This window comes from Anolis sagrei, chromosome 5 (assembly GCF_037176765.1).
Source record: "Anolis sagrei isolate rAnoSag1 chromosome 5, rAnoSag1.mat, whole genome shotgun sequence".
Classification (NCBI taxonomy): Eukaryota; Metazoa; Chordata; class Lepidosauria; order Squamata; family Dactyloidae; genus Anolis; species Anolis sagrei.
The window spans coordinates 165,859,082-165,871,413 of NC_090025.1; the positions used below are offsets into that span (position 1 = coordinate 165,859,082).

Genomic DNA, 12,332 nt, shown 5'->3' on the forward strand with positions numbered 1-12,332 from the left:
CGCTCTCATGTGTTCATTGACTATATGATAGAGTGACATAATAGTACCTATAAGTCATCATGCTCTCACCATAGAAATACATATGTGATTGACTAGGGAACCCAGTCACATGGAGAGGTCTCTGTGCTTTCGGAAGCATATACACTTATCGATTGGTGGCATTTGGCTATTAGTTGAACAGTTTGGAGATTGATAATTAGACAGTTGTAGTTTAAAAGTAATCTGCTATGTGACTTATCACAACCGTTCCCCCCTCCAATATTTTATTATTACACTTACAATTTTAAAAACTAAATTGTTATATTTCGTATTGCATTCTTGTTCCTTTTTCCTTCTTAAAACAAATGCAGGATTTAGACTAAAAATTACTAGGAAATTACCCCAAATTTCCTTTTAGTATGAAATATGGAGAAAGAATCCTCTCAAAATGCCTCTCAAATATTAAAAAAGTAAAAAAGGAATGAGTGAACATTACTATTACCCAAAATAAGTCAAAATAAACCAGTTAGTACATTATTTTTAAAAGGGCTGTGACTATGCCATTATAATCCAAAAATGTGATGAACTGCAGTGATGCTGACATTCATCAAGCATTGCTTCCAAGTCCTGGTTTCTTGTGCAACTTATATATTTTTTCCAGTTTGAAAGGCCGAATGCTGCTATCGTTGTTGGAGAAAATAATGAGGGTGCTATTGTGCTCACGTCTTGCTTGTTGGCTTTACTTGTCTATCGGATTAGCTACTGTGAGAACAGCACAAAGGACCAGAAAGGCCTTTGAACTCATGCAGGAAGGTTGTTTTTGCATTCTTATAGAATGCAATAGTTTGATTTCTTTCTTCTCAGAAGCTCACTTGCAGAGGCAATTGTTCCTAGGGTCTTTGTGTAACACGGTCAGCATTGCATACCATGAATGAACAAATGGAGATTCATAAGTTCTCGTGGAGGCCTCCTTTCTTAGTTCAAAAGAAAAGGTTAAAAGAATAAGCAAGAAACCTTCCTACCTTCAGGAGATCTTCATGAAGGTCCTCTCCATTGTTGATGCCTCTGTTCATAGACATAAACCTCTCAAAGGGGGGCTTCTCTTTGACGTTGGGATTATGCAGACTGGTATTCAACATTATAATGGAGAACGAAAGGATATAGCAGGTGTCTGTCAGATACAAGAGAAGGAAATACATAAGTGCCTGATTTCAAGGAAGAATTGCTAGTCAGGGTGATTCCGATATTAAAGAAGAACTTGCCAAAATTCTAACAGTGAGGCCTCCTAGACCCCTCGGGACTTATAGATCAAGGTGGCAGGTGTTTCCAAACTTCAACAGTATCTGCAGGAAGAAAAAGGCCTAGGGCAAGGGCAACTCAAGTGAATGGGAATTCTAGTAATGTTGAATTCTAGGTTGGCAACAGAAGAGCTTCTATTCAATTTAGAGCAACTGGAAGAGGAACAGCAGTGGATTCACCACTCTGCACTGCCATTCCTGGCCTATAGCAGACATTAGAAATAAGATGCTGGGAATCTAACGGCAGCCCAAAATTCATCCTCTTGAAATCAATATCTGACATGGAACACACCTTCAATATTCACACTCTACTGTTTTGTTTTGTTTTTTGCAGTTCTCTCATCAAAACTGTGTAATACGAATTCTGTATACTGTAAACAGAAAACTGAAATTTGATTTTTTTCAAAAATACAAAATAGTCCACTTGGGTGATTGAAATAGTGATTTCTTTGCTTACTGGTGGTTCAATGTATACAAACTTTCTTTCATCTACAAAATTATTTTTAAATATTGTGCATAATGTTACTTTCAGACTATGTGTATAAAGAGATTATGAATCAATGAATTATTACAGTTAGGTTTAGATCACTATGTATATGCATATATTTTGAATTATGAACAAAAAATCAAAAATAATTCTTGTCCCAAGCATTTTAAACAAAAGATACTCAATCTGGACGAGGAAAAAGTGCACACCAATATGTGTATATCCATAACAACAAAAATACGATGCACAGTGCCCTAAATAAACATTTCTCCAGCAGGTACCTGTTGACTGGAAAACTCCAGGGTTGCATTGGCAATACCAGCTGGCAAAAGCCTCCATCATACGGTCAATCTTCTGTGCTTCTCCAGGCAACCGGAAACTCCAAAGGAACTGTCTATGAAATGAAACCAAACCACATAATCAGATTCTTCTAATCCCCATGGGATTAGTTCCCCCCCCCCCCCTTGAATGGGAGAGCCTCCACAAGTAGGAGGAAGGGGAAAGTACTGTTCTTGGAAATATTTATTCTTTGAGACACACAGCTGGTGACTAATAAGTGGCATGAATCTTTCAATTCTTGAGAAACAGAATAGAATGTCTTCATAATAAGAAGTGGAAATTGTGAGGTTAGTTTACACATAAATAGGATCCTACCTGGAGCTACTTTGTAAAAATTGATTGATCCCCATGTGGGGAGTGCCACAAGGGAGGCTGTACAAATGTTGTTCACAGTGGGATGTGAACAGAAGAGATCCAGTTATACAAGGTGGCTTTATCTATTTTTCAAAGACTCCTCCTCCTACATTCTCCCCACACCACAAATGGTCTGAGGAAAATAGACTCCTCCAATTTAACTCTTCTTCTCGCAGATGCCTCTTCATTTGCCTATAGATGGGATCAGTTTAAATGGAGTGGACTAGAATGCAAGGGGATCCGTCAAGTTAGGCACAGGCACTGACCATAAGTGGAGCAGAAGACACCAAGAGACATGACTTCTGAAGATCTCCTTTCCTGACTATAAAGCAACATTCAGAAACTCATGATTCCATTGAAGGGGGGGGGGGGCAGAAGGGACTCCTGTAGGAACAGGATCATGAAATCCATTTCTTCCAGCCCCATGATCCATACCTAATTCAGATGCGACCTTATGTATATGCCCCCATAGAAAACAAGTGTGGCCACAACTTTCCACTATATGTATAAACCACAAATTATGTATGTATGGGATCATCTATTTGTATGGGTTAATGAAACATGCTTAATGTCTACCAAGGTAAAGTGGAGTTGGCGCTTACAAGTTGAAGTCACGAAAGCTTTTGATTATCAGGTTTCCCTGGTCTTACTAATAATGTCATAGTAGTCATCCCAATTGTAATTGAAGGCTTTTGGACTACCATGTACTTCAATGTGTGAATAAAGACAAATCCATTAAAAAAGATCTGCCTCTAGTGAAGATAAAAACAGCCACAACCAAATTGTTGATATGAGACAATAAAGTCACTTGTATTTTTGATATCCTTGAGGATGTGGCTACTGAGGCAGTCATGATGAGTGACTGCACTCTGTGACCATATAGATTTATTGAAGTACCGTACAACAAAGGATTCAAAGAAGAATGCTATCTGAACATAGAACCATAAAATAATTTATTTGGAAGAGACATCAAGGGCTATCCAGTCCTACCCCCTGCCAAGAAGCAGGAAAATCACATTCAGCTGGGCTATTGTTTGCTGATCAAATCCAATGTGTTGTGAGCAAACCAGAAAATATGTCATGTTTTTTTCTATTCTTCTGCTGATTTCTGCTAGATTTAATTTGGGTGGGTTAAGGATTTTTTATGTGTTTAGGGGGAAACAATGCCACTGGGTCCATGCAGCCCAAAGAGTTGATTACTGACCCCCTCCCCCTTCTTGAAGAATTTCGGCAGTGTGACATTTAAGCTGCATGCAGGCCTAGGACCTTTTGTGGATTCTCATACCCCCTCAGGGGTCAAATTTGATTTTCCTTCAAAATGACCTCTAAATGACCATGAGGTGGTGTTGCCTCCACATTTTGAGCCTCCTAGTCCTCCCTGGGAATTTAAAAAGATAACCTTTTTTTTTCAAATATCCCAGTGTCATCTTTTAAGGGATGGGGGACAGACCAATTCAGATCCCAGAGGAATTTTGGGGGGGGGGGCAGGGACTGAGCATTAAGTATTAGGACCTACTTACGGTACCTTAGTGCTTGCACAAGATTAAGATTGGCAAATTGATGACATTCCACAAAGGCCTGCAGAACTTGTAGATTCACTGGATCCCTGGTAGGTAAAACGACAAAGTCAGATGGTGAAAAATCAAAACCATCTTTACACTTATCCTAAACTAAGAATGGAGAAATCTGTCAGCTTTGGTTTCCTTCCATTTCTCATTTTTCTCATCTTAAATATGCCACGTTTTAACCTATGAGACTTTTTCCAGTTTGGTTAATTGTGGATTACAGGATTTCAAAGCACAATAATGGAATTATGTATGGATTTTGGCACATGTTTTCCTAACACATAAACATTTGTATCATATTCAATTTTACAACATAATACCTTTTAACATTATTTTCATTAACATATGCATTACTGTGCAACCCTCTCATTATATTCATATCTATGTATCTTGGAGAACTTTGATAAAACATGGAAAAGAGCAGGTTTTGAATTCTGATTTGTGTATTAGTTGAAAGTGCAAAAGTATACTGTTTACTGTTAAATAGAGAACTATTGCTTCCCTATTTTTTCCTCAAATGAAGCAAAAATAAAATTTAGCAGTTTTATTTTATTGCAAGAAAAATTTAAAAACACATTCACACCATCATCATGTTAGCTACAATTAAATATGCAAAAGATCTACAAGATCTGTAAGATCCCTTTTCATTCAAAAACCATCCAGTTTGTTCCATCAATTCACAATTCAGAACTTTCCACAATTCTGCCCCGAAGTATAGTAGAGGCTCCTTCTTTGGACGCTTTTAAACAGAGACTGGATGGCCATCTGTTGGTGATGCTTTGAATGTGATTTCCCTGCTTCTTGGCAGGAGTTGGACTGGATGGTCCACATGGTCTCTTTCAACTATGATTCTGTTACTTATTTTGTGAAAAATTCACAGGTGATTAGTTTGGTTTTGTGCAAATATCTGCACAGGAAATGTTGCTTTTGTGGAGGAAATGTATCACATTTTCTGTGTAGAAAATAAGAGTTTGGCATAGATTATTTTTTATTTTTTGCACAGGATTTATAAAAGATAAACACTCTTTTCTACAGAAAACAACCACATACAAATTTTGCACAGAATAACTTCCAAACTACAAAGATTCTCATCAGTCAAGGAGTCTTCTTGACAAGGATTATCAACACTCAGAATATCGTTTTCTTCCTTTTCAAATAATTTTCATATTTTCCTACCATTAAGGTTCAAATTAAATGAATTACTCCCCCATCCCCAACCAAGTTTTGCATAGCTTGAAAACCAGAAGCAGAGATTTGTTGAATGAGATAATACAATCTACTTACCTCTGTCCCAGATAATCTCCAATGGCTGTCTTATTGAGTCCTTCTCCTTTGTAAAGGAATTTGGCAATTTCTTCAATATTTGAAGACAACACCTTGTGTTCAGTCAGATATTGGATGCCCTGTTTGGGAAAAGCAGTCGCATCTTGAGAAATCCTGAGGTAGGATACTGCTTTCATGGAGAGGGGAAGAGTAACAGGCAGTTTGCCCATGCTCACACACTGTGGTCATTTAAAGCTCACTACTACTGCTCTAACTTGGATATCCACCAATTACAACACATGCAATACATCAAACACAAGAAGATAGTCTTAAAAATTCAAATGTGTATGCAGAGTGGACATGGTTGAGGGTGGATCAGAAGGAAATCAGATGTGAATTATACAAAAGAAAACTGGTGGTGATGGCACAAACATCTGTACAAAATGCTTTTCGATGCACTTTATTGCACCCTTCAGTTGAAATTAAACCCCACTGGTCATCCCATCCAAACCTCCCACCAGGGTTTTAAAATCTTATCCATTGTATTTGGCCCTGCCCACTCGGCTTAATGTCTTTGTTATTTTGTTGTACCCTGTGTTTATTTTGTATTACTGTCTTTTAATATATTTTATTGTATTTTATTTTATGTATTATTTTATGATTGTATGTTGTATTTGTTTTGCTTTGTTGTAACTGTTTCGGACAGCAGTTTCATACAGCAGGCATGACAGCACTTTGGATGATGAATCAGACTGGAAATGACCATATGGTTTGACAATAATGCTTAAATAGTTTTTAACTCAATGTCTTATTTATTGTTTTAAATTGTTGTTATAGTTGTTTTATAGTTGTTTATATTGTTTGTATGTTGTGGCATTGAATTGTTGCCATGCAAGCCGCCCTGAGACCCCCTTCAGGGGTTGAAAAGGGCGGGGTAGAAATGCTGGAAATAAATAAATAAATAAACTGTTGGGCCCAGCCTCGTGTTAGCTAGCCCGAGTCCCCTTTGGAGAGTTGGAGGCGGGGTATAAATTAAGATGATGATGGTGATGATGATGATGATGATTATGATTATTATTATTATTGTGATTTCTCAAGTTAGCTAAGAGCCAACAGAATATGAACAGTGGAATACTTCTAAAGATTGACCATTTGCATTCCTTTTTGAGCAGGCCGTGTTTTGCCACTTGTCCACAAATGTTCCACTCAGCAAAAAAAAATATTGAGTATTATTATTAATACATTGCCCATAAAATGTTTACAGAGAGTGCAGTCAGTGGCAGCCATACACCATAGCAGTGACATAAGCACCACAGGAAATTACAGAGTTTACCTTTCTCAGAATCCTGCAACCAGCACAGTCATTGTGGATTTCATGATCCAAAAGGTACATTTTCTAAGTTCTGAGAGCTATATGCTATCATTGTAAAGCATGCCCTTTCCTGTGGTAGATGCTGCATCACTGAAGTTTAACTACTTTTTAATCATGGGGTTTTAGCTTTTGATTGTAATGTAGATAGCAAGAGGGACTGAGAGAGCAATTAAGTTCAGAGTCAGAAAGAAGCTTTTTAACAGGAAGTACATGGTACAGTTGGTATAGTGTGGTTGTAATTATAACGTCAAGTAAAGGGAGATAAGGGTACACTAGACACAAGTTCAATTCTCTTCTGTTCAGGATACATTCTATGTTCGAGCTTAACTTAATGTTGTTGTTTGTGCTTTTTTATTAATGAAGGTTCTGCCAAGCAAAGCAAGGAGGGAGAGGAGAAGAGTGAAATAGCAGACTTCTCTTTGCCTTTTCACCCACCACTTCTTCTTCTTCTTGTTGACACTGACAGCAAGGAAGGGTAAGCACCTCACAGGGAAACCCAAAGATGTTTCTGAAGGGGCTCAAGAATCCTCATACTCTCCAAAATTGGAAGGGAAGGTTTTCAGATCAATCATTTTGTCTTGAAAAGGTCTGCCAGGCTGCTGAGGGCAAGGGGATACTATTTATCATTACACTACATGCTCAATATGAGTCTCTTCATATTGGCCTTCCCCCAGTCCTTCTTCAAACTAGGAAGTTAATGGTCTTCTTTCAGCCATTTCTTAGTTGAAGGAAGGTTTATATGTGCTAGGCCTGGGTAACAACGCAAAAATTTGTTTCTAAAATTGATTTGTATTTGGGGGGTTTTTTTGTTTCGATATTTAAAATAATTACAAAATTTTCCTTTTAAAAAGTTCGATATTTACGAAATTTCGTAAATGGTAAAAAATTAACGAATCGATTTCCGAAACAATAACGAATCGATTCGTTAATGGCGGATGCGACCGCGAAATACGCTAAAAAACCTCAAAAAACTTCTGAAGCTTCCCTCTCCCTCTGTTCTTGACTGTTGGTGTGATATTATAATTTTTTTTCACTAATTAAACCATAAAACTGGCCCAGACATGCGGAAATAATAACGAAACGAATTTAAATTCGTTTTTTTAAAATAATTGCTCCAGAATGGTTCGTTATCATTTTGTAATTGGAAAAATTAACGAATTATTAACGAATTACGAATTAACGAAACGAAACCGCCCAGGCCTAATATGTGCCTATACTGAAAGACTGGTATAAAAGCATGACAATGTACAGCAGTCTTCTGGGGTCCCAAAACCTTGGGACAATGTGTCATCTAATCCTGGCAATTGCCCATTCCTGTATCAATGAGTGATAAAAATTGAACAGGCAGTGTTTCTCCAACTAATAAAAATAGCCTGTTCCACTGATGCAAGGGAGAAGAGGAACTATACTCTTCTCATTGACAGCTGTATCCTCCAGTGTAGAGCAAAAATTTAACCAACACTTTCCAATCATCACAGATGGGGAAAGAGGAAGACGGCTTGAGGTCATTGAACTGTTCTCTGCTACACGTTTCTGCTCTTTTTCTATATTTAGCTGGTAGCAGCAGATCTTAGCCTGCCTACCTATCTGGCTGGCTTCCCATCCTACACCCACCAGGCTATCATTGCCATACTTGACTTTTGACCACTACTTATTTTCTTGAGATCTGCTCCTCAGTGCAGCTGTACTTGAGTGCTCAATCTTGGAATAGCTCTCATGGATTCTAGTATTATGCTTCCAGCACTGGGAAAGTGTGCCCTCGCCCCTGGAAAGGATGTCTTACTTTTAAGAACTTCTAATTACATTTTTTCATATGTATATCTATATCCGCTACCTCTGTGTGTGTGTTAGCAGTTAGCACAACACTGATATTAGGTTGCAACCTAACAGATATTAGGTTGCAATGAGCAGTTCAGGACTGAGCACTCAACTGAGAGAGCTTGTTTTATATATTTTGAATGTAGCTAGCAAAAAAAATCACTGGAGCTACTTGCTGTGTGTATTTGTGCATCTTCAAATTGCATGTCAGCCTATGGCAACTCAATTAATTTCAGAAGGTTTTCTTAGACAAGGCATCCTCACAGGTGTTTTTGCCAGTTCCTTCCTATGAAATATTGCTTAAAGGTAAAGGTTTCCCCTTGACATTAAGTCTAGCCATGCCCGTCTTGGGGGGGGGGGGGCTGCTCATATTCCATTTCTAAGCCAAAGAGCCAACTTTGTCCATAGACACTTTCAAGGTCACGTGACCAGCATTATTGCATGGAGTGCCATTACCTTCCCAACAAAGCAGTACCTATTCATCTACTCACATTTACATGTTTTCAAACTGTTAGATTGGCAGAAATTGGGGCTAACAGCAGGAGTTCACCCTGCTCCTCAGATTCAAACTGCTGACCTTTCGGTCAGCAAGTTTAGCAGCTCAGCAGTTTAACCTGCTGTGCCACTGGGGGCTCGATATATTGCCTAAATTCCTACAGCACCTGTATTTATTGTTGTGCTTCCTTTCAAGTACTAATCAGGGCTGACCCTTCTTAGCTTTCAGGACAAGATAGGATGCCTTTAGGGTTTGGCTTTTAAATGCTAAAAACTTACTAGAACCCTTGCTACCTGTCTATGATTCTATGATTCTCCCAGTTGACAAAGTGTATCCATAATACAATATTTCCAATATCTTTCTTTTACTGACAAGTGGACAGTGAAGAATACTGATAGGAAGAAAATTAGTTCAGTGCTGGAAGAGAGTTCTGTGGATACCATAGATTGCCAAAAAGACAAATAAATGGGCCCTAGGAGCAAATCAAAGCTGAACTCTCCCTAGAAGCCAAGATGACTAAAATGATGTTGTCATACTGTAAACATACAATGAGAATACTCTCTAGAAAAGAAGTGTTTGGCAAGATTTCTTTGTAGGAAAAAAGGAAAAGTATGAAAAAGGATGACTCCATCACAGGTGGATCAACACAATCAAGGACGTCATCATGGCTTTGAATTTGAAAGATCTGAGCAGGGCTTGGGATGACCAGGGCTCATTGAGGTTTTTTGTTGATAGAGTCACCATCAGTTGACATCAACTTGACAACAAATTATAGCAGCAGCCCCTGGTAGCACAATGGGTTCAACCCTTGTGCCAGCAGGACTGAGATACAAATTTGGGGAGAGTGTGGATGAGCTCCCTCTGTCAGCTCCAGCTCCCCATGCAGGGACATGAGAGAAGCCTCCCACAAGGATGGTAAAACATCAAAAAAATCAAGTATTCCCTAGGCCATATCCTTGCAGACAACCAATTCTCTCACACCAGAAGCGACTTGCAGTTTATCAAGTTGCTACTGACATGAAAAAAGCAGCAGCAGCAGCACTAACAGCACATATATTCTAAAGAGGCTACCATGTCTACAAATTCCATATATTTATGAAGAAAAGTCTGAGAACTTAAGCTATTTCACTTCATTGCACATCAATGCAAGAAAACAAGAACGGCATTTTGAAATATCAGATTTGTTTCAGGATTCAAAGTTGTTCCAAATAAATCGGTGCCTGTGCAAATTAAATCGGGATTCTATCTGAAGTGTCACACTAGTTTCCAAACTAAACAAGGAGATCCTTGTAGAGCTCTGTTGATTAGTAATGAATGGATCAGGCTATATTCAATCTGCCTCGGTTTTGCTTATATTTCATTAGTGAGCTGTGCATGAATGGCCTTTCTGAAATTCTTCACCATGGTTGAGGGCAAAGAAATTGCTGGGGACTATTTGACCAAATTCATTTGGGAATGAGAAAAACTAATTACCACAAGAAGGAGAGGGCTTCTCTAATAATTTATTTGCAATGGGAATGAGTTTCTTTTTTCACACTTGGGGGGGGGGGTGTGTGTGTGTGTGTGTGTGTGTGCAAATATCAATGACAACAAAATATCCTACAGCAACTAAATGGGATTTAAGTGCTACAACAATATCTCTTACGCCAACCTATGTATCCCTACTTGTAACAGAGTGGGAGAGACCATGTCTTAAATGTCTTAAATGTCAGAACAGATTCTTTTTCAATTAAAGATGAAGTTAGCATCTTAAAATATAATATCACATTCCCACGCATAGAATACAAAATGCACAGAAAACTTACCTTAGTAGGATCCATGTTAAATTTCTTCCTTCCTATGCATAGATCTTTGTCCCTCTGGATCATTTTGCTGAAAATATAAACAAGAGACCTGAATACAGAAGATAGTCCATCTTTCTTTCCTGGGTGCTCCTGGAAGATGTCTCAAACGTTCCGCGTTTTAACTATGGAAAGCTGCATCTGCTTATTCTTTCTATCACAATTAGTGTTCTGTTGTTGTTGTTAAACTTAATTACCTTTTTATTTGTAAATGTGTGAAGCTTGGCATTTCAACAACAGAATAACTTCAATGACGTGTTGCATTAATTGTAAAATGTAATTTTTATATACTCTTATCACTGCTTCCCCAAAGAAACTCAACATAGGCAAGTACCTTGTAGTTGTAAGCAGAATGAGTTGGTGGCTCCCATAATAATGGGCTTAGTTGCCTCTAGATTTTAGGTAAATCTTTAAAGGAGGAAGTCTTGGGACTGAACCTGTTTGGTAGATCATAGAATTCTAGAGTTGGAAGAGATCACAAGGATCATCTAGTTCATCTTCTTGCCTTGCAGGAATGCACAATCAAGGCACCCCTGGTGGATGGCTACCCAGCCTCTAAAAACCTACAGAAACAAAGATTCCACCCTATTCTAAAGCAGATGTATATTCATTCCACTGTCATAGCTCTTCCCATCAGGCCATTTTTCCTAATGTTTAGATGAAATCTCTTTTCCTGTAATTTGAATCAGTTGTTATGCGCCTAAGGTCACATCTACATAGGCTATTTACTGCAAGGTGGTATGGACTAGCAATACTTCAGCCCAACATTGGGGTGACTACATTGCCGACCTGCATCCTGCTGCAGCACTGGCATGGAGCTCGGATGGTCCAGCATACATTTCTGGCTATTTTCTTTTAGAGCAACGGGAACATCTGTCTAAATAAGGTAAGTGGATGACCTATCTTGTCTTGACTACTTAGTGAGGTACTAATTGCTACTCTTTGTGACAGATTATTACAGACCAAATCAGAAAGTGAGGAAAATAATCAAACATAGTCTGCATACTTTGTTGTTTTTTTTCCTAGGAGGGGCCTTCTACTTCATGATAGCAGCTCAAATGCTAAGTCTGTATTACAATATAACTTATGTCTATAATGAAAAGCTGGAAGTGGCAGTCCAGGTACATGGAGATCATTACTTGAAATTGAATCACTAAGATCCAGCATGGATGTGTGCAACTTCACACACATATCTCAAAACCTCCTAGCCCTAAAAGTGTTGACTATCAATTGGCAAGGGGAAGAAACAAGATAGTGTTCAGTTGAAGCCATAGGTTATATGCTTCAATATAGACTTGAACCTGGATCTCTGGGTTCCATGACACCTTGATGGCACTCATGAAGAGTTGGCCCAATACATTTTTCTGAACAAGATGAGACCTCTTTCCATTTCATGTACCTAAACCATTTGGGCCAGCAATTGAGTCTTCTCTCAGTGATAACAATGGGATAAGGTCTTCAGAAACTATCTATTCTCAGTGTCTTTTCCCTGAGGATGTGGCTGCCATGAGGAACATGGT

The 12,332-nt window shown here is 38.5% G+C and overlaps 1 protein-coding gene across 1 annotated transcript in view; it reads right to left on the reverse strand.

The window, feature by feature from the left end:
• The window catches only part of CYTH4 (cytohesin 4), a 47,422-nt gene that overhangs the window by 17,745 nt on the left and 17,345 nt on the right, over window positions 1–12,332 (reverse strand). Inside the window, exons 4-8 of the mRNA XM_060777000.2 lie at window positions 10,777–10,843; window positions 5,307–5,425; window positions 3,983–4,063; window positions 2,046–2,158; window positions 1,002–1,150 (exon numbers count right to left, since the gene is read on the reverse strand). Of these exons, the coding sequence (XP_060632983.1) occupies window positions 1,002–1,150; window positions 2,046–2,158; window positions 3,983–4,063; window positions 5,307–5,425; window positions 10,777–10,843 (529 nt within the window). The remainder of the gene's footprint in view (window positions 1–1,001; window positions 1,151–2,045; window positions 2,159–3,982; window positions 4,064–5,306; window positions 5,426–10,776; window positions 10,844–12,332) is intronic.